The following is a 23,996-nucleotide window of genomic DNA, read 5'->3' on the forward strand; positions in this document are numbered from 1 at the left end:
CCAATCAAACTTTATTTATATAGAACATTTACATCAATAGACATTGCTCAAAGTGCTGTACATGGAAGGCATCAATGAAAAACAAGCCTGTACTGTATAACATTCACTGGACAGCAAAAAGAACTTAAAAACATTACCAGTAAGACTTCCTAATCGGGAGATAAGCGACAGTCAGGTCGCATACACAAACTTTAGAAGGCAATGGTAGGCAATCAGGAGGGAATATGGGAAATGGGACAGATCCATGTTGATGACATGACTTTAGATATACTGTGTACCGCTTTGCGTGATTTTAGGGCAAAATCTGTAGGAGCAGTGTCCAAAAATGTGTTTTGTAAAAATCGGCCTCATGGTGGCACTAGAAGAGGGCCATGCGAGAAATGAGGGGCAACGGTGGCGAAGATATGAGTAGGGGAAAATTGTGACGTGACGGACAGACTGACAGACAGACTGAGAGAGTAACTGCGACCTGACGGTCGCAATAAAACATGGTAACAGACAGATATTTAAGCAACATTAAAAGCTAGAGAAAATAGAAGTGTCTTTAGAAGAGATTTTATAAAAACACCTATAGACTGGGCCCTTGGAATATCCAGAGGAAGGCAGTTCCAGAGAGTGGGGGGCCCTGCCCACTGAGTAGGGACCACAAGCAAGATCTGCGATATAGGGCGGGGCCAGCCCATGTAAGGATTTAAAAACAAATAAAAGGACCTTGAAATATTCTAAAATAGACAGGGAGCCAGTGGAGAGCAGCTAAGACCGGAGTCATGTGTTATCGCTTTTTTGCGGGCAGCCGCCTGAGTGCAGACTGCTCAGTGCCTATGTATAGCCAGTTGACTCGTGGATGGCCATTTCCAGTTGTTTAGGGGGAAGGTAAGCTTTAACTTTGCCTAGGAGTCGTAGCTGAAAGAAATAGCTTTTTTTTGTGTTTATTGAGGGAGAAGTTACTATCAAGGGTATAACGCTAAGGTTATAAAAAGGGTATAACGCTAAGGTTCTTTCTTAATTGAGGGCCAGATGTTTGAGTTTGGGGAGCAGCCTATGTTGGTGGATAGGGCAGTATTATTTATGACCAAAGCAAATGATTTCTGTTTTGCTATGATTTAGGTTAACTCTCCTACTGCTTTGGACGTTCCTGTTCGCCCCAATTCTCAAGAGACCTCCGCGCCAATACGGCGCTCGTTCGCGTTCGTTCGTTCGTTCGTTTACCTTGTTGAAGCTGACGAGGGGTCGTGCCGCCGTGTACTGTAAACACATTTTCCGCGGTGATGGTGTAAAAAATCCATTATGCGTTAACATCAACGGAGACCAATTCACTTCCTTGTTGATTTCCTCTGGCTGTAAGGCTCTGTGGCCAGTGACTGGTCTGAATGTACGGCAACACATAACAGGCAAATTCACATTCATTCTCGCATGACGCCGCCCTCTGCTGCCTGGCAGACCAAAGTGCACTATTGCACAATCAAAAAATAAAAATAAAAATAAAAAAATAAATGTCTGTCTATCTACTATAACGTCGCAAAGGTAAGCCGCTTTTTGATGGCACCAGACCCAATAAATAAATAAATAATCTGGCAGTAGGAGAGTTAAGACCAGGTTATGGCCAGGTTTTTACTTCACTGAGGCTGGTGAGTAGCAGCTGAGGAGAGTCGTTTGTGTTAACTATGAGTCAGGGGTGCCTTGGGTTAAAACAGTTATATTTACAGGGCTGACCTGAGACAAAACGTTTCAGAACCACTGACATTGACGGTCTTGTGGCCTAATAAAATACTAATAAAATGGCTTAGTTGACATACGAAGGATTCTACTACTGGGGTGTGAAGAACGTGATCTTTTTCAATAAGGATGATTTTAGACAAAAAACTATTGTATTCTCCTCACAAAATGAGATGATTTTCGGAAGGAAATGAATAAAATAATAATGAGATTTTGTACGTGAGGAAAATGAGCAACCGTTCCACCGAAGAATCGTAATTTCACGCCTTTTTTCTTTTTTTCAATTATAAAATGAAATGAACTCCCAAACGGAACCAGAGCCCCAGGTTGTCATTGGCAGAGGCATAAAGCTGATGGATGGTTCTGGGTGGGTGTAAAGTGGACCCTTGTGGACCATGAAGTTTTTTTTTTTTTTTTTTTAATACCCTCCAGCTGTGAAATATAGAACCTTCAAACATTTCATCTTGTTTCCAGACATCATAAAAACTACACAAGATTAAATTAGATTTTTTTCCTCAAGCCGCTGCTTCTTTTTCTTTGGTGGGTTTAAAGAAATAAAATATTGCTTTTTTTTTAGTCTTTCTTGACTTTGCCATGTTATTCTGTAAGAAAAAAAATACATTCTTGGGGAAGCAGTGGGCCAGGGGTAGAGTGGCCGGTAGAGCGGCTGGATGGAGAACTGCAAGGTTCCCAGTTCGATCCCGTGCTGCCCCAGAGTTAGTGTTGAAGGGTCCTTGAGCAAGAACCTCGAGTTACTCCCGGTGAGCAGGTTGGTGCCTTGCATGATTTACACCGGCATCGGTGTGTGCGTGCGTGAATGCATTGCACAATCGCACTGTGGAATAAAGCGCTGTATAAATGCAACATTTAACATTTTACAACAAGTCTTCTCTTCTGGGGGTCCCTGTCACAAAACATTTACAGATAGGGGGAGGGGGAGGCATGGCAAAATACTGTCTGTGTATGTGCCGACGAGCTGAACGCAGGGCTCGGAATCATGGCAATCAATGGATTAATGCAGGGGTCTTCAACGTTTTCAGGCCAGGGACCCCTTAGTTTAGAGAGAGATGAAGCAGGGACCCCCACAACCTTTTCATACTGTAGCTTCCATATAGTTTAATCGTTTGACAGTACAATCATCAGTGTATTTTGGATTCATGTCAATTTGTGTTTTCAGATATTTAAAGGGGATGACCACCCATTTTCAATATTGAAATATGTCATTAATATACCTTAGAGGAGTTGTGTGGGGAAAAAAAAGTTCCCTCCCTTCTGTGTTGCCTAGAACTGGAGGATTGATTTTGGGGTTTGTATTGTAAAGTACAATGTGTGATGTCATCAAGTTCCCCTTTAACCACTTGAACCGTCAAAACTTGACCTTTCACTCTGCACGTTCTTTTTCCCCCAACACCAACGCTCAAAAATAGCCGATTAACAAGCTCACAACGCCTCTCAGCGGCGTTGTCTGCTATTTTTGGCTAAAGTTCATGGAATATGGACATATGGATATGGATATATAATTGTATAATATACATAACATTTGAAAAAAACAAAAAAAAACGTATCACTCAAAGATTTGGAGGACCCCCTGTAGTAACTCTGAGGACCCCCTAGGGGTCCCGGACCCCCTGTTGAAGACCCATGGATTAATGGGATAAATAGCAGCATTTCACACATGAGGTCTGTGAGATTTGTCTAACGTGTGTGTACTGTCTCTTTAACTTTTTTTGCTGCCATTTTAAACATAGCTGAACTAAGCAACTGCCAAATTGTCCTTACCTTTTAACGTGGGCACGTGCGCGCATCACGCACGATCTGTGCATGTAACATGTACCAGCGTTGTAGACCGGACCACAGCTTTCGAAAAAAAACAATCCCATTGGAAAAAGAAATATCCGTTGTCAGGCTGTATCTGCCACTGTTTACAGAAAAACTCATGTAAAAGGCTGAGCTGTTGCTATGGTCCTTGCGAGGGCACGTCGCGCACATAGCAGACGATATGTGCGCAGATCATATGCCAGGCGGGTAAAAGAATCAAACTTCCAAATAATAATCTGTGTGAAAAAAGACCATGTTATGGCCGTGCAGGCAGCTTCCTTGTTTACAATGGAAACCTATAGGAGCGGAGCTATGATTGGGCCTTAGACCGGACACGGAAACCTAGATCCGGTCCAAACAAGAACCACCGTCGGATACAGTTAGGAGGCGGGCCTAAAGAGTCCGAGTCGGCTATAAACAACGATCATACTTTGAATTGTTTCATAATGATTACAGCTAATTAAATTTCCGGGATCTACGGTCATGGCAGAGCGGTACGGCGGGAAATCTCCGGTTTCGACAGGGATAGCAGGAAATGAGTTAACAGGAGGTCTGTCAGATCTGTCTAACAGGTGTGCACTATCTCTTTAATTAACTGGAGGTCTGTCAGATCTGTCTTAACAGGTGCGCACTGTCTGTTTTAACAGGAGGTCTGTGCATCTCCCAGTCGGTGAAGATCCCGCGGGAGCCGCGGCCCGGAGAGTTCGATAAGATCATCCGCCGTCTGAGCGAGAACCCCAACGCCAGGGTGGTCATCATCTTCGCCAACGAGGACGACATCAGGTGAGACACAACAGTGGCGTCAGTTCAGCAAAAGCTAGGGTATTAGTCCATGGGCCATACGAGTTGTCGGTATCAAAAAGGTGGCAAAGGTTACCATGCATTTTATAAAAGCTCTATATCAGTAGATTATATTTTGGTATGATAACCCTTTCTTAGACACAGCTAAATTGGTGTTATCAGCCGCTAGATTTGTTGTCCCATTAACTTTACATTACAGGGAGAAAAAGCAAAAAATGAATCTGCTTTAAGTAGCATATGAGGGGTCAAACTAGGGGGTTTTCATGATGCCGAATCCATTGCAAGCATCTGTTTTGCACAAAAAACATTCCTTGGGCTAAAAACTGTCCCACAAGACTATGGTTTAGTGATGAAAAGTGATGAGTCATCACTTTTCAGTCTTTTGTGGGTGCTGTTTTAGCCCCAGGAATGTTTTTCGTGCAAAACAGATGCTTGCAATGGATTCAGCATCATGAAAACCCCCTAGTTTGACCCCTCTTATGCTACTTAAAGCAGATACATTTTTTGCTTTTTTTCCCTGTAATGTAAAGTTAATGGGACACCAACTCTAGCGGCTGATAACACCAATTTAGCTGTGTCTAAGAAAGGGTTATCATACCAAAATATAATCTACAGATATAGAGCTTTTCAAAAATACATGGTAACCTTTGCCACCTTTTTGATACCGACAACTCGTATGGCCCATGGACTATATGGCATAGATGGGAGTCCTCGTGGAAAATAGGCATTACATTTAGTATAACACGGTTCTATTGTGAAAATAGCAGATCTACATGCTCACAGCTGCGAGGCGTTGTGAGCATGTAGAACTGCTATTTTCACAATGTCTGGGGGGAAAAAAAACGAGTTTTGTCAGTTATTTACACAGGTTTCTACGGTTTCTTGGTCTGGATATGGCAGCCTGGAACGGTTGTTTAAGTGCAGCTAAATTCGGCATGTTAGTAAACGTGTCTGACCTGCAGAACCTGGGAATTTACCATTCTGTCAAGATGGGGAGAATAAAAGTGTGGAGAATATAATTATAATACCTTGTTAAAGTGACCATTTTATTACATTTTGCATTTGTAGTTATTTTACTGTAATTTAACAACATAATAACCATCACAGATGCACAAAGAGACATTCATGGATTTATATTTAAAAGTAACTTTTATTTTTCCCCCCAGGGTATGGCAGCTGCATACCCCTGCCATACCCAATTGACGCCCCTGAGACACAACGAGCACCGCTTCTCACCCGACTGCATCCATGTTCGCTGCTGGACCACTGAGTCTATGATGGTGGCTTCATTGTTGAATCCATGATAGTGACTTTATCACTGAATCTATGATGGTGGCTTCATTGTTGAATCCATGATAGTGACTTTATCACTGAGTCTATGATGATGGCTTCATTGTTGAATCCATGATAGTGACTTTATCACTGAGTCTATGATGGTGGCTTCATTGTTGAATCCATGATAGTGACTTTATCACTGAGTCTATGATGGTGGCTTCATTGTTGAATCCATGACAGTGGTTGCCTGGCTCCAGCCCATAGACCCGCCCACTCTCTGAGCGGACTGGTTCTCTTGGTCTGGTGTTGTCATATGACGCTAAAGTTTCTCTGGTTTAGGCAGAACCAAGCCAATGAGAGTCGGAGCCTCGGAGGAGGGGGAGGGTCTAACTTTTGAAAATCAACAGAAACAGTGGAGGGAGGGGGGAGCTCAGCCAAAGCTCTTAATTGCTCCCTTTGAACTTCAAAGGGGGTTTTGCACACCTCGTTAGCATCAAAGACAACGACCTGTTTGATGCCTGTCATAGAGGGGAGGGGGAGGGGGGAATGTTTTTGTGTACACACAAATCAAACACAACCCCTCCCACCAGATCTCTTGTGATTGGGAATTTCAAATTTCCAATCCCCTCCCCTTTGAAATCTCTTGTCAATGGGACAATGTCAGACTCAAGCTCAGCGCAGAGTCTGAAATCAGGCTATGATAGTGGCTTTATCATTGAATATATGAAGGTGGCTTTATCATTGAATCTATGATAGTGGCTTTATCATTGAATCTATGATAGTGGCTGTATCAATGAGCCTATGATAGTGGCTTTATCACTGTATCAATGATGGTGGCTTTATCACTGTATCAATGATGGTGTCTTTATCACTGTATCAATGATGGTGGCTTTATCACTGTATCAATGATGGTGGCTTTATCATTGAGTCTATGATGGTGGCTTTATCAATAGGGGCAGTCACAATTGAATGAAGATGCATTTTAACATTGCAACAGTGTGATCAATCAATCAATTAAAAATGTATTTATATAGCACATTTAAAAACGACAGTGTCAACCAAAGTGCTGTACAACAGAAAAGAAATCTGCAAAAAGAAACAATACAACCGAAAACGGACAAATGAACAAGCACAGAACCAAATTAAAGCCAAATTAAAAAAGTGAGTCTTAAGGAGGGACTTAAAAGCCTCAATGGACTGGGCAGACCTGACACAAAGGGGAAGGTCATTCCAGAGCCTAGGGGAGGTCACGGCAAATGCGTGGTTGCCCCTAATTATGAGTCGGGCGGTAGCAGTAGGGGTCAGTAACAAAAGGTCAGCTGACCGTAGAGCTCTAACTGGGTTGTAGCGTTCAACCAATTCAGCCAGGTAGGAAGTTAGGGGCCAGCCCATTTATTGATTTAAAAGCAGTTAAAAGGATTTTAAAATCAATTCTCAATTTGACGGGGAGCCAATGAAGGGAGACCAGGCCAGGGAAGATGTGGTCCCGCTTTTTGGTGCCAGTGAGGAGGCGTGCGGATGCATGGTAGAAGTCATGCAGTGCTCAAAGCAGGTTCAGGCCCATCCATTCATTCATTCAGACAGACAGACAGACAGACAGACAGACAGACAGACAGACAGACAGACAGACAGACAGACAGACAGACAGACAGACAGACAGACAGACAGACAGACATCAATTCTTTTTTTAAACGTGTTTATTTCAAGCAATGTTGTTTTTGACAGCACATTTTGATTTAGTTTTAGTCATAGTCTTTTGAATAAAATGTCATTTAAGTTTAGTCATAATTTAGTCACCTGAAAAGTTTTAGTCTAATTTTAGTTGACTAAATATCATACGTTTTTAGGCGCTGTGGCGCGTTGTGACCAAGGCTTTGATGTGAAGAGAACGTGATGGTCAGGTCATGACCTGTTTAACCCTTCATAACCTGACCATCTTGTACTCTTCACATAGAGAGAAGGAGAGAAGTTCTATTTTTACACCTGAAATGAAAATAAAAATAAAAGTCTCCAGTTCTTCTGAGTTGATCCAGTGTCTTCTAGGTTCTTTTTGAATAACGTTGCTGTCGGGCAGAAACCTCGTATCTCCAGAATTAAAAATTGTATGTTTTACTTTCTTTTTTCATTTCTTTTTTGTAACCTGTGGAATGAACTTAGTCAGAACCACAGTTTCACTCCCAACAGGCACGTGCACACATAGACATCAAAGGGGGCTTGAGCCCCTGCCCTTTTGCCCTATCTGTGAAAAGTGCCCTCTCCAGACCATGAATACAGTTTTTACTTTGGTAAAAGAAATGCAAATGCCCCCTCTTTCCATGCCATACCTGAAGGCAGCGTTCAAGAGAATTGCCTCGTCCAAACTCTCCTGAGCTTGAATGCAGCATCTTGTAATGAAATAATTCCCCTCTCCCTGTGTAGAAATCCATGCCGTTACGCCACCATCCAGTATTCACTTGATTACGCTTGGTTCAGTGTGGTATCAAGCACCGAAAATAGCCGACCTCCAAGCTCACAACGCGTCGCAGAGAGCTTGGAGCTTGGAGGTCTGCTATTTTTTATATTTTCACCAAAAGGCCCTTTTAGAAATTTCAGCCCCTGCCTCTCTAACATTCTCTGCACGTCCCTGACTCCCAATGTTTCTGCTGCAATCGGAAGACTCACCTCTACAGACTCACCTCTACAGACTCACCTCTACAGACTCACCTCTACAGACTCACCTCAGCCCGTATGCTGTAGCACTTACTGTAGCCTTGACAGTCTTCCCTTTTTTTGCCTCTAGTATAAAATAAAATGTTGAATGATTTACCTTCTAGTCAGGGGGATATCTTCAGAAATAGTGCTAAATCCTGGAATAAATTCCTTACCAAAAAAAATCTCTTCACCAATGTGTTTGTAAAGGTGTCTAGTAACACATCTCACAAAGACTGAAATTCAGTTTCCCTAGGAGAGTCCTTGACAGCTTCTGAAAGTTGGGGTCCCATTAACTTAACTAAAAGAACACACAAAAATAAATCTGCTTTAAGTAGCATGTGAGGGGTCAAACTAGGGTTTTTTCATGATTCTGAATCCATTACAAACATTTGTTTTGCACGAAAAACATTCCTTGGGCTAAAAGCGGCCCCACATAACGGTTTAGTGATGAGTCATCACTTTTCACAGTTTTGTGGGAGCCACCTTTACTACAAGGAATGTTTTTTGTACAAAACAAATGCTTGCAATGGATTCAGAATCATGAAAAACCCTAGTTTGACCCCTCACATGCTACTTAAAAGCATATTTATTTTGGTGTGTTTTTTCCTGTATAGTTAAGTTAATGGGATCCCAACTTTCAGCAGCTGTAATGGATTCTCCTAGCGAAACTGAATTTCAGTCTTTGTGAGTGTGTGCTACTAGACACCTTTATAAACACATTGGTGAAGAAAGTTTTTGGTAAGGACTTTATTCCAGGTTTTTTTTTAAGATATCCCCCGACTATTCACAATCATTCACCTTTCCTCTTTCTGCTGAACAATATAAATATAAATGGAATGAATCCATGTCTGGCTTTATCGAAGACCAGGCTTTGACCTCCTTCCTCCAATTAGTGGAACTCTGCATTCCAACCGAGGGCCATGAAGTATCCTGAGGAAGTATTCTGTTGGAGTGTTTCAGTAAAAGTACAGGAATATGGGTGGTTGCACACTGCACTGCGTGTTTTCGTTGCGTTTTGGAAATCCGAAATCCAAAAGCCAGGGAGAGAGAGAGGAAAGAGAGAGAGAGAGAGCAAGGGACTCAGTGCAACAGCTGCGAAAATCGGAAAAAAAATCAACCCTGTTCCGAAAATAAATACGAAACCGGCGGCAGTGTGCAAACGTGATTGACATAACGTGAGGTTGATTTTTTTATTCACGCGCTCCGAAATTCACTCCGATATTCGGCCCGAAATACGCAGCAGTGTGCAAAGACCTTATGACCACGTAGAAATACTCCGTTAAGGCACGGCCGTGTGTGTGTGTGTGTGTGTGTGTGTGTGTGTGTGTGTGTGTGTGTGTGCGCGTGCGTCGCGCCGCCTAGTGGTCTTTTAAATTGGCTAGTTTTTGAATGGCCGAAATAATCTTAATCTAATAAGCAGTGTAATTATTAGTAAGATGTTAAATGAGTGTAGTGGAGTAAAAATTATAATATTTACCTCTGAGATGATGTGGAGGAGAAATATAAATTGCTCTCAATTACAGCCCTCTCTCTCTCTCTCTCTCTCTCTCTCTCTCTCTCTCTCTCTCTCTCTCTCTCTCTCTCTCTCTCGGAGTCTCTCGTCCCATATGACTCATTGATTAGAGCCAGTCTGGATAAGGTTTAATAGAGTGAATGGATCATAATTAACCCTGCAAGACCCGAATTAATTTCTACTGGCCCAAAAATTTAAAAAAAAAAAAATGAGATGGTGTTGTAGGAGTCCTAATCACTGGAAAATGTAATGTTAAAAAATTAATAATGTTTTTGTAAGGTATTATAGCCATAAATCCAAGCCAAAACTCTAATTTGCATTTTGGGGATATTTTCACAATAATAACATATTATGTATATGTTCTAGACATTCTAATGGTCACGAAAAACGATATTACAGGCATTTACTTCTGTTTTTGTGAGGAATAGCTTCAGTTAAAAGGTGAGATGTTGTTCGTCCAGACGCTGGAATTTCAACTTCTCTGGGAGGTGTGAATGTCATTCTCTGTGGGGGGTATTTATATGCAAATATCGTGGCCAATGGCATTTGTAATACTAAACAATAGGATTTAATGGTGATGTTAATGTGAAAAAAGAACAGGAAAACTAATTATATATATTTTTTGAAAATGATTTAAAAAATGTTGCCAAAAAGCAACGCTGGGCCTTGCAGGGTTAAGGAGGTGCAGAGGGAGATGTGCTGTCTCCTACCAGACGAGGCAGATTAAACCCTCCCCAGACCGCGGTATTGTCTGGACCAACTGTGGCAGACAAAAACAAACAAACAAGGTGATCTTGCAGAGGTCACGTCTTTGTTTCATCACTTCCAAATCCACTCGTTTATCTGTGTATCCTGTCTGTTCTCTCTGTGCCATAATTGGATGAAATTGCTACAGTATGCCCACCTGAAAATGCATTCATGCAAAGAGCTGGGGAGACATGGAGACAATTTACAATTTAGGCATTTAGCAGACGCTCTTAATCCAGAGCAATGTACAATAAGCAAGGTGATGCATCAATGCATCAATGCATAGGGGCGGCATTGCTCAGGTGTAGAGAAACCGTCATTAGAGCACAAAGCGTTCCCCATGGGTTCCCAGTTTGAATCCGGGCTCCCCCTGAGTTAATGTCGAAGAGTCCTTGGGTTCCTCTGAACCCCTAGTTGCTCCTGATGAGCAGGTTGGTGCCTTGCATGGTTTCCTCCGCCATTGGTGTATGAATGTGTGTGTGAATGGGTAAATGTAATGCACAATCTATGTAAAGCACCTTGAATAAAAGCGCTATATAAATGCACCATTTACCAATGCATCAACATCAAGGGTCCGCATCAGTGTGGCGACGGGCCGGTATTCCGACATTAAAACTAACCCTAACTCTAACCCTAACCCTAAACTTAAAGGGATATTTCACTTTCAAAAAAACTTTTGGTAATTTTATCATCTAATCAGGCTTTTATGAACACCCTGAACAGTTTTTAATTAGCTTGATTGAATATTTAGATATTTGATGTAAATGTTACCAGGTCCTCCAGGCCCAGGGCCTCTCCCCACACACACCCATTGTAACTTCAAACTTCAATTGTGTAGCCATGATAGATTCATTAAAATCACCCATTATTCTTTCTGGTGACTCATACTACCCTCCTAATATGTGAGCAGGCCGTGTTTTTTCGATAACATTTTTCATTTATTTTTAATAATTCTTTTTTTGTATTTCATTTTTTCCATTTTCCCAAATAATTATTAAAAATAAATGAAAAGAGTTAGAGAAAAAACACGGCCTGCTCACGTATTAGGAGGGTAGTATGAGTCACCAGAAAAAAAATAATGGTTGTTTTTAATGAATCTATCATGGTTAAAATGAAGTTTGAAGTTACAATGGGTGTGTATGTGGAGAGAGGCCCTTCCACTGCTCCATGTTGAAAGTGGAATATCCCTTTAACCTCAGTAACCGTGACGAGTAACAAACCTGCCGACGCTAGTCGGAACAGCGGCCCGTCGGGATATTGAGCGAACCCCATATCAATACATCAAATAGAAATAAATACTAGGCTAATCTAAGAAAATAGGTAGACAATGCACCTATTCAGCAAAAACTTCATAAAAGAAAAGAAAATGATATTAAAAATGTAAAAATGCTATCTAAATGAAATGTATGGTCATTGAGGGTAGGCTAGTGCTACAGTAAGTGCTATGGGCTTAAGCCCGTATCAGAGTGTACGGTGGAGAGCTCTCCACCGCAAATTTTAGGTGGAAAGCTTTCCACCGCAAGTCAGAAAATAAGTGCAGGACATCATAGTCACGGGGCCCACGGTGAAGTCCTCCCCCGCCTCCCTCTGGTTCAGACGCAAACTCCGTTCAGGTCGACCAATCAGTGAACGGGGTGTAGAGCCTGTCTGTCTGATAGTAAAAACAGAGAGATGTGTTGGGACTCGCGGTGTAAAGCTCTCCACCGCGAGGAATGACGTAACGTTGTAGTTTCATGACTCAAAAAGACTCGAAAAGACTACACCGCGGTGTAAAGCCTTCCACCGCCCAGGCGACTATGATGTCGGCTTTAGTTGGAGTCTGAAGAGGTTAGTCTACAGACCATGGCAGAAGCTAGGGAGTGAGATACTTGTTGCACTAACTAGCATTGACTGTTACGGTCTCTTTTGTAAGACACTTTATGTATATATACTTATATATTATTCGCCCCCTCTATCGATGGACCTTCTCTTTATTGGTACTGTACTGCTCTTTTTTTTCCCTCTTAACTATTTTTTGTCTTACTTCTCTGTAACTTTGTAAATAACTGTATACTGCTATGCTACAACTGGACAACTGAATTTTCCCCTTGGGGTAATAAAGGTATCTATCTATCTATCTATCTATCTAGTCTGCCGTTCTAAGTGTGACAGGGAGTTTATTATTCCACAGTTTGGGGGCCAGGAGGGAGAAGAGTCTAGGACGAGTGAATTGTTGTCCTGGAGTTTTTATAGTGAGAGTTCTGTCGGCATCCCTGTGTTAGCTGATCTGAGTGAACGCCCGGGTGGGTTTGTAGGGGTTGATCAGGTTTTGGAGGTATGGAGGTGTCATACCTTTGGCTGCTTTGAAGGCCAGCATCAGTGTTTTGTATTCAGTGCGGGCCGCAACCGAGAGCCAGTGGAGGGAGCGGAGCATGGGGGGGAGACGTGTGAGGATTTCGGCTGCCAGTCGTGCTGCTGCATCTTGGATCAGTTGGAGAGGATTAAGTGCACATGTCAGGAGGGGAGGCTCTCTCCATTCCGACATGTCGCCACTCCGAAATTGACTTCTTATTGTCGGAGTGGCGACACTCCCATAGGGGTTAGGTTTAGGGTTAGGGTTAGAGATAGGGTTAGTGTCGGAAAGGAGACATGTCGGAGTGGAGAGATGCACCCGTCAGGAGGCCAGTGAGGAGAGGGTTACAGTAGTCGAGTTTTGATGACTGATGTCTGGATGAGGAAGGGTCTGATCCTATAACAGATGTCAATATATAGCAGGGTTCCCGAATAGGCGGCCCGCAGGCCATTTGCGGCCCGTGGGGGGCTACTGTCTGGCCCCCACCAACCCCAGTAATAATGGTGGTATAAGAGCAGCAACAACACTAGTATATCTCCAAATGTGTACGCTCTTTCCCAAATCATACAAGGCCGCCGCACAAAAGTAGTGAAAACAGCAGATCTACAAGCACACAACGCCTCGCGGTGCGAGGCGTTGTGTGCTTGTAGATCGGCTGTTTTCACTAGTTTAAATAATTTTTAAAATGATAAATGCAAAACGAACGGTTTTGGACATACAAGATTTTCACCCGACAACGATGATATCTGAACTGTCGCTGGAGTAGCGGGAACGCCGCCGTCGCCCCCTGCAATGCTATGGCCCTCAGCTTGGTACCCTAGACATAATTCGGCCCGTGGGGAAAGCTAATTGTGGAACCCTGATATACAGTGTTTACCTGGACTGCACCTTTAAACTTTTGCAATGTGTAGCTTTTTTTTTTCTTCTTCTTCTGGGGTCAGGCCGCTTGTCCCCTCTGGTGTGAAAAAGGATCGGTAATTAATGAAGTAATTAAAAGCTTTTGTGTGGTAAACCGTGGTGCTATTTAACCTGGCAGAACAGAGCTGTTTACACGGAGACAGAGGGAAAAGGTCACTTTTAATCCAACACAGAGTGAGCATTTAAAGGACGTTTGAGGACGTTTTTGGTGTGACAGCAGCTGAGCCGTGTGACTCACCTGCTATTAAGCAGACTAAAACCTTGATACCACTGACAAAAACGACATAAAACTATTATCTAAGCTAGGATGACTAAAACTAAGGCTCAATATTTTGACAATTCCATCAACAAATATAAACTAGACTAAAATGTCAGACAGGGACTATTGGAGAAGAGATCCAGAAGAACTAAAGACATTTCACGTTTGGTTGCGCTCGGATGTTGCACTCTGAAAATAGTAGATCTACAAGTTCGTTCGCAGCTATTTTCTTATTTTTTCACATTTATTTTTATTACATTTTTTCTTTAAAACACTCATAGTTATCGTACATAGTTATCATTTGTATCATGTCACACTACAACATGGTCATATAGGTTAACAATCACAAAATGTTTAGAGTTCAGTGATTTGACGGTTACATACATACACAACAACAATAGTTCACAGCTATTTTCAGCAGGCAACCAAGCTAGTGTAAAATCGGGCATTATAGGCTAGGCCTATAGCAATACATCAGTGGTTCTCAATGTGGAGCCTGGGGACCCCCAGGGGTCCTTGAGGGGATTCCAGAGGGTCCCCAGTTGAATGGTTGATGGCTAATAGGAACCAAATGGAGCCTTCCTTACGGTAGGGCTGTCACAATTATTACATAATCGTCTAATCGTGATTATTTGACATTATCGCAATATTTTGTCATAATCTTCATAATCGTGAATGTTGAAAAATGTCAGAAATAGTGGAAATAGCAGATCTACAAGCTCACAACGACGCGTTGTGAGCTTGTAGATCGGCTATTTCCACTATCAATGTTATTTTTTAAGTAGTAAGTTGTCAAATATGTCAGTAATGTATTATATATTTAGGTTATGTGTCAATATCTACCATATGCAACTTCAAAGCCTAAAAGCCAAACAGAAATGTAATTATCAACGACAAATACACAATTAAATCGTTAATCGCCAATTATTTGAGTGACAATTAATCGTCATGTAAAATGTCATATCGTGACAGCCCTACCTTACGGGTCTGTAACTCTGAGAGTGTACAAATGGAACCTCCTTAGATTCAACCATCTCTGTCATCTTCTTGTGTCCACCAATCAAATGTCTCTTTTTCTCCTGTGTGCACCAATCAGAAGCCTCCTGGAAGCAGCCAAGAGGGCCAATCAGACGGGCCATTTCATCTGGGTGGGCTCGGACAGCTGGGGGGCAAAGGTCGCACCCATCCTCAACCAGGAAGAGATGGCAGAGGGGGCGGTGACCATCCTGCCCAAGAGACAGTCCATAAAAGGTAACATCCTGCCCAAGAGACAGTCCATAAAAGGTAACATCCTGTCCAAGAGACAGTCCATAAAAGGTAACATCCTGTCCAAGAGACAGTCCATAAAAGGTAACATCCTGCCCAAGAGGCAGTCCTTAAAAGGTAACATCCTGCCCAAGAGACAGTCCATAAAAGGTAACATCCTGTCCAAGAGACAGTCCATAAAAGGTAACATCCTGCCCAAGAGACAGTCCATAAAAGGTAACATCCTGCCCAAGAGACAGTCCATAAAAGGTAACATCCTGTCCAAGAGACAGTCCATAAAAGGTAACATCCTGCCCAAGAGACAGTCCTTAAAAGGTAACATCCTGCCCAATAGACAGTCCTTAAAAGGTAACATCCTGCCCAAGAGGCAGTCCATAAAAGGTAACATCCTGCCCAATAGACAGTCCTTAAAAGGTAACATCCTGCCCAAGAGACAGTCCATAAAAGGTAACATCCTGCCCAAGAGACAGTCCATAAAAGGTAAGGGGGCGGTGACCATCCTGCCCATAGACAGTCCATAAAAGGTAAGGGGGCGGAGACCATCCTGTCCAAGAGACAGTCCATAAAAGGTAAGGGGGCGGAGACCATCCTGCCCATAGATAGTCCATAAAAGGTAAGGGGGCGGAGACCATCCTGCCCATAGACAGTCCATAAAAGGTAAGGGGGCGGAGACCATCCTGCCCATAGATAGTCCATAAAAGGTAAGGGGGCGGAGACCATCCTGCCCATAGACAATCCATAAAAGGTAAGGGGGCGGTGACCATCATGCCTAAATGACAGTCCATACGAGGTAATAATATTATAATAATAACTAGAACTGTACTCGGTCGAGATGCCAACTTGCGTCTCGCGCACAAGCAGACCACACATGGCCCACTTGTGCGCCAGAAGAGCGTGCCATGAGTTGTGCCCACCACTGGCATCACCAGGAATAATGGTCCCTCATTGGCTGTCAATGATGACGTGGCCAGAAATGCTGGTCACTGATTGGGCTACATGCTTAAACCAGGGGTGTTGTTGCCTGGATTATTCACGAAGCTTTCCCGGAAGAGAAAGATCCCATGATCCCACGCTGTTTTCCCCCCACGAGGTACCAAAAGGATTTGTTCTCCACTGGACCCCATTCATTTTCTAACCTTAATAAACATTGTCATAAATACTTTATGGTTCCTGTCGCTAGTGAAAAACTGCCTTTCAATTACCATGATATGCGTTTTGTGCAAATATGGTCCCATTTATGTTAAAATTGACGATAAAGTTGCGGGGGGCGTGGCCAACTAAACTGATACCAGCCGAGAGGCTCTGACCACATTCTCCCATGTATCCCTGCGGTTGCACGTGACCGTTGGCAGCCAATAGCATTCCTTATGATTCCTGGGGTACCATTCAAACAATGATGGCGACACCCATACAAGGGACAAAAAAGCTACATTTTCGCCGCATAGAAACCAATGGCTTTGCATCGTCCATATTTTTTTACAGTTTATGGCTTAAACACAGACAGCTACCTACCTGCCTACCTACATACGCAGCCGAAAGCAGTACTTGCACGCTCTGCTGGCGCAAGTAACTAGAAAGATACAATTTCGGAAATTGTGAGTGTGTTTGTATATTTGGAAATTGAATTCTAACACTTGCAATTCTGGGAAATTGCTAGTGTTGTATATAATTCTGATATATGCATTATTGTGTTATTACATGCAGACACAAGGCACCTTCAAGCAACGTAATTAGTGTGGTGAGGAATGAGAGAAAAAAAAAACAGTTCTGATGGAAACAAATATTTCTCTGTGACATATAGCCCACCGTACCTCTGGTGGAAAGATGGGCATTTTTAGGTAACATAATATGACGTAAGGTTAAAAAATATATATATTAACAGTGTAATTCGGGGGCACCGTGGATGAAGTAAACCATTTACCATGAGAGGGAATGGGTTGTTGGCTGATTTACCACTGTTTCACTGTTTCAAACAACCCTGAAACAGTGGTAAATCAGCCAACAACCCACGACCTCGAATGGTAAATTGCTTTTCTACCACTTTTTCCATATACATGAAAGAAAACACAGTTGTAACTTGCAAGGATCTTTATCATTAATTGTTTCAGTGGGCGGGGTCCATGAGCCAACTCAAGGTTCTTGGCCTATTTACCACTGTTTTAAGCCAATCAGAATCCAGTATTTGAACGTGTGACTAGAAAAAGTGGTAGAAAAGGTTATTTACAGTGGTGCCCTGAGTCAACAGAAGGTTAATAACGTGTTCTATGTTCTCTGGTAGGGTTTGACCGCTACTTCATCAGTAGAACATTGGAGAACAACATAAGGTTAATAACGTGTTGTTCTCTGATAGGGTTTGACCGCTACTTCATCAGTAGAACCCTGGAGAACAACATAAGGTTAATAATGTGTTCTATGTTCTCTGGTAGGGTTTGACCGTTACTTCGTCAGTAGAACATTGGAGAACAACATAAGGTTAATAACGTGTTGTTCTCTGATAGGGTTTGACCGCTACTTCATCAGTAGAACATTGGAGAACAACATAAGGTTAATAACGTGTTGTTCTCTGATAGGGTTTGACCGCTACTTCATCAGTAGAACATTGGAGAACAACATAAGGTTAATAACGTGTTGTTCTCTGATAGGGTTTGACCGCTACTTCATCAGTAGAACCCTGGAGAACAACATAAGGTTAATAACGTGTTGTTCTCTGGTAGGGTTTGATCGTTACTTCATCAGTAGAACCCTGGAGAACAACATAAGGTTAATAACGTGTTCTATGTTCTCTGGTAGAGTTTGATCGTTACTTCATCAGTAGAACATTGGAGAACAACAGAAGGTTAATAATGTGTTCTATGTTCTCTGGTAGGGTTTGATCGTTACTTCATCAGTAGAACCCTGGAGAACAACAGAAGGTTAATAATGTGTTCTATGTTCTCTGGTAGGGTTTGACCGTTACTTCATCAGTAGAACCCTGGAGAACAACAGAAGGTTAATAAAGTGTTCTATGTTCTCTGGTAGGGTTTGATCGTTACTTCATCAGTAGAACCCTGGAGAACAATAGAAGGTTAATAAAGTGTTCTATATTCTCTGGTAGGGTTTGACCGTTACTTCATCAGTAGAACCCTGGAGAACAACAGAAGGTTAATAACGTGTTCTATATTCTCTGGTAGGGTTTGACCGTTACTTCATCAGTAGAACATTGGAGAACAACATAAGGTTAATAATGTGTTCTTCTCTGGTAGGGTTTGACCGTTACTTCATCAGTAGAACCCTGGAGAACAACAGAAGGTTAATAACGTGTTCTATATTCTCTGGTAGGGTTTGACCGTTACTTCATCAGTAGAACATTGGAGAACAACATAAGGTTAATAATGTGTTGTTCTCTGGTAGGGTTTGATCGTTACTTCGTCAGTAGAACCCTGGAGAACAACATAAGGTTAATAATGTGTTCTATGTTCTCTGGTAGGGTTTGACCGCTACTTCGTCAGTAGAACCCTGGAGAACAACAGAAGGAACATCTGGTTCGCTGAGTTCTGGGAGAACAACTTCCAGTGCAAGCTGAGCCGCCACGCTCTGAAGAAAGGCTCCGGGGTGAAGAAATGCACCAGTGAGTATAACGTGCACGCACGCACGCACGCACGCACACACTCAACTCATTCACTGCTTTGCCACGAGTTTCCTGTGTTATTTCCCCATATTGCCATGTCCTGAGATTCCAGAGTTTTCCTGTTTAAAAAAAAATCTAAAATTCAAAAATGCCTAAAATGTATTAGGCATGATCACAATTAGCCTTATTCACGGCCCGCCCACTTAGCTTCCCCCGGGTGCTGAAGTCACATTTTGAAGGGGAAAATCCTACTATAGCCTATAGAGTTAACACAGAAATCGCAAATTTAATGCAATTTCCGAATAGTAAAGTATAAAATACGGCTAGCATGATCAAGAACACAAGATAGTAAAAGGCACAAAGCATTATAATTTACTTTACCGTTCGAAATAATGATTTGTTGGCTTTAAGTCCAGCTATTTTTGTTATAGTTTCCCCTTCTAAATTAATATCAGCCACCGGGGGATGCTGAGAAATTTGCTGAGTGGGCGGGCCGTGAATAAGGCTTATCGCGAAATTGCATGTTTAGCCCCATAACAAACACATCTTTCAAAAATGGCAGCCATGTTTGTTTACATTTGAAGACTTTGAAGGCTTCTATCTCATGAATGCCTGAACGGATTTCCAAGCGGATTTTTTTGTTTGAAAGCTGTGAAAAAGGAAACGGAATGGAAATGCCAGCTTCCATTACTCGAATTTCAGGGGCTGTAGTTCCAGACTTTATAGCATTCGGAGATTGTGGAATAGTTGTCTGGCTACGCAAGACTAGGCAGACCCAGGCTCTAGGACGGGCTTTAAAAGAATATATATTCAAAGATTTGCACAAATTGTCAAGATTTTTCAAAAATGGCAGATCTACAAGCTCATTTCTGATGCACTATGAGCTTGTGTTTTTTTTTATTTTTGTCTCAAATCTAAAACGACAGTTAACTACCGTAAATGGTTTAACAGAGATAACAGATACAAACGTAACCATTTTTAATTCAGCTCATTCAACATAGTGTGTTTTCACATGGCGGATGGAGGATGGTTGTAATGTCACTAGAAGTTTGCGGCCCGAGTCTAGAGTTCAGGCCGCTGCGCGGCCTTCACCGCCATGTTGCGGCAGTGTGGTGTGTGTAATGGCCAAATATGGTAGTTTTTTGAGAAAAAAAAGTGTTTTGAGAAAAAAAAGTTTTTTGAGAAAAAAAAAACTTTTTTGAGAAAAAAAAACTTTTTTGAAAAAAAAAACTTTTTTGAAAAAAAAAAAATAGAAAAAAAATTTTGGGGAAAAAAAAAACGCTTGCGCACACACACATGCGCGCGCACGCACGCACGCACACACACACACACACACACACCCACCCCCCCCTCTGTTGTAATTCGATACTCTACTCTGCTCAGCTCCTCTCCCCCCTCCCTCCCTCTGTAACTTGATACCCTGATGATCATTTCAGCACTGGCCAGAATGTTCAGAATACTATGTCAGGACTGGCTGCTCTGCGTGAGGCGAAAGGCGAGATGTTGTTAAATTGAAATAAATGCTGTTCAAAGAGTGGCATGTTTAAAATGTGGACAGTTGTAAATTTTCACGCTTGTTCGACGTGGTGGCTATGTTTGTGAGAGGTGTAGCGAGACAATGGAGCTAAACATTCAGGTTCTAAATTGCGACCACTTTGTGTTTGCTGAATTGTATGTATTAGATTAGCAAGGGAGATTAAACGCCGGCCATCATTTTGAGGTTAAATGTGAGAGTGGCACAACGGCTTAACGACACACACTGCGTGCGCCGTTAAAAAGACCCGATGGATGAAACACAATCAATATGAAATCCAATCAACTCCTGAAAGCAGTGGTCCTCAACCTTTTCAGGCCGCGACCCCCAAAATAATCATATTTTAACAGGGGACCCTCCCCCCACCACCCTGACGAGCACTAAGAGCAGTTCTATTGTGAAAATAGCAGAGCTACATGCTCACAACGCATCGTAACGAGGCGTTGTGAGCATGTATGTCGGCTATTTTCCTCAATTTCTGCCTCTAATATTTGACAATTTGACCAATGTTTAATGTGTCATTTTAGAGGTATTAACAAGTCCTTAAATTGTCACTTTAGAAATGTGCAGATACCCTCTATACACTTAAACTTTATGTTGGTTTGTTTACTGTTGAGTGAGAAAACAATGTTGCACATTAAGTTAATCATCTGGGGACCCCCCAAAATAATTTGGAGACCCCTCTGGGGGTCCCGACCCACAGGTTGAGAACCACTGCCTTAAAGAGGTGGTGCCATAGTTTTTAACTTTTTCTGGTTTTCATGTGTCTAGGAGGTTGACAGTACTTCATTATTTAGACCCCCTGGTGTGGTTGTTATGAGCAATTATGTATTCCCTTTGCATTTGGGGTTTCTTCCTGGAGGCTGAGACCTTGTGGGTCAAAAGTGCCGATCCAAAAACACAGATAAAAGGACATCATACAATCATCCCTTTTACCATTCACCCAACACTGTGGGTGTGGCTAACTTCAGCTGGGTCACCACCCACCATGACAACCAGGCATACTTAAAGGACAACTTTGTTTTTTGTTTTTTTTTACAAAAAGGGTTCATATTTTAGATAGTCATTACAGAAAAGTAAAGATGAGTGTTAAAATGTTTTCATTTACTTCTTTTTATCGTTCTAGGGATTTTAACTATTTTGATTTGCATGCATGCATGCCTTCAGTTTGGGGGCATGCATGCAAGAGGCTAAATATCTATTTTTAGACACAACAAGCCCATTCGCAAGATGCACCACAATCTTTCATGGTCAGATGTGACTTATGGGGGCGGGTGTAAATAGTAACAAAGAAATTAACAGCTTATTGTATCTAAAAGACATATTTAGCCACTTGTACGCATGCCCCGACCCACTGAAATCAAAATACTAAAATCACTAAAACAATAGAAAGCAGTAAGAAAACATTTTAACACATCTTTTCTTTTCTCCAATTACAATCTAAAATATGAACCCTTGTTGTGAAAAAAACAAAACAAAAAACAAAAAGTTGTCCTTGAACTGGTGGGTGTGGCCACATAAAATTTTAACTCTTTCTGTACACTTTTTTTGAAAATAAATCTTCCTCCTAATCATAATTCCTTTCCAATTCCATTTTTTTTATAGGGGTTATGTTTTTTTCTTTCTTATTTCTTTAACTTTGTTATGATGTATCCGTACAATAAACTGTATATTTCTGTACAGTAATGATATGCAGATTGTAATGATATACAGACATACATGATATACATCAAGCATAATATACAATATACATCAAAGAAAGGTGTGTCTCAGTAAACTAGGAGCACAACATTTGAACTTAGCATCTGTCTAAACAATCTACTTTCAGGATGATGTCAGAACAGGTCAGCTATATCCATATATAGAGTCCGTGAGGTCAGATGTAGAGGTGTTGACCAGCTCTATGTATGGAGATCTTGGTGATGATCCATTCGTCTCCATGTACAGGGTTTGATGAGGTCAATGTCGTGTTCTTCAGATCCAGGTGATGATAGTCAGCTGTCTTGATTTGCAAATGAATTCTGTCTTGCATGTCCATATATGGTGCGTCCATATATGGGCATTGCCAAATATGGGCTTAATATATGGGTATTCCCAGATATGGGCTTATTATCGATGACATCAGGGCACTCCATATATGGGCATGGGTATCCAGGTTATGATAGCCAGCAGTCTTGACAGTCAACAATGTGATGTCAGAACAGCTATTAGACATTGAGGCGTTACGGATGGAAGGACTGACTGAGGGACAGGATGTGCCGGTTTTCATAGTAAACTACGACCTATGGTCGCAATGACACATTAACCTGTGCATGAGACTGCATGGTCGTCAAGGCTAGGTCACACGCTTACATTTAGACAACCGTGGAATCTCACGGTTGTACCGTGGTATTTCATGTGGTCCTTCGAGCCCGGAACAAGGCTTACTATGATAGAAAGCTGCCCAAAGCCACGAAGAAAAGGAAACGTCAGCGTGGGTCGGATGTTTCCGACCCTGCCAACCCCACCATGCTAGAGGAATACCCTTATTAGGAGACAACTAACCTATCCAATCCCGACATCCCCATACATGGAGATCACTGACCTAAACATGTCCGACATCATAGACTCTCTCCTGGAACTCCATATATGGAGGTAACTGACATACCAAGCTCTGACATCATAGATAGACCCACCCTGGAACTCCATATATGGAGCTAACTGACATCATAGACCCTATATTTGGGTGTGACCAACATTGGAGCTCCATATATGGATCACCCTGGTCAGAATAGCCGATGAAAACGGCATGAACCTACAGCCACCGGACGTGGCGGAAGTGCTGCTGTTAGCGGAAGTTGCGTCATGCGTTGCAGTCCGTTTACATAAAGATTGTAGCTCTTAACTCGCTCTTAATAGGTGTCCTTTGTCAGAATCCATGTTTTTGTTTGGATATTGTTTATTACGAGCGCAACCGATGGGTCAGGAGAAGTAGAACAGTTTTTTTCGCCAGCGGGGAATATGAAAGACAATAACATCCGGTGAAATTCTCCCGGCGGAAGTAGCACTGTTTCATGCCGTTTCAGCCTATGGTCTTGACCAGGCCTTTCTCTTCGCAGATGAGTAAGCCTGGCTACGCGAGGCTATATATGGATATGACAGTAACATCATCGTGATGAGACCAGATAGGTTAGTTAGCCAACCACATAAAACGACGAAGACATCTCCGGGTTGGTTCAGATCCATCTGTGATACCCAGGAGACATCATAAGTATCAATACAGGTTCCACTGGGACTCTATCTTGGAGATTAGGCCTTCAACACATCGACCAGTTCGGCTCCAACTACCAGAGACCTCGCTGCCCTCCGAACAAACCCGGGTACCTCGCCTAGATACTCAAATCCCACAGCTGTGTTGATAGAACATATAATCTACATCTGGGGAGGACGGAGTCCTTACTGCGATGTTCTTCATGCATTTAATGTCGACAACCACAGATGGTTCAAACCCAAGGTGTCAGGGACTGTTCCAGAGGAGAG

At 42.2% G+C, this 23,996-nt stretch overlaps 1 protein-coding gene across 1 annotated transcript in view; it reads left to right on the forward strand.

The window, feature by feature from the left end:
• The window catches only part of LOC308291241 (metabotropic glutamate receptor 4-like), a gene marked incomplete at both ends in the record, with an annotated part of 134,254 nt that overhangs the window by 41,368 nt on the left and 68,890 nt on the right, over nt 1–23,996 (forward strand). Inside the window, 3 exons of the mRNA XM_080733214.1 lie at nt 4,182–4,317; nt 15,167–15,321; nt 18,803–18,943. Coding sequence (XP_080589340.1) covers nt 4,182–4,317; nt 15,167–15,321; nt 18,803–18,943 — 432 coding nt within the window. The remainder of the gene's footprint in view (nt 1–4,181; nt 4,318–15,166; nt 15,322–18,802; nt 18,944–23,996) is intronic.

Source organism: Nannobrachium achirus (genome assembly GCF_963921795.1).
Source record: "Nannobrachium achirus genome assembly, chromosome: 9".
NCBI lineage: Eukaryota > Metazoa > Chordata > Actinopteri > Myctophiformes > Myctophidae > Nannobrachium > Nannobrachium achirus.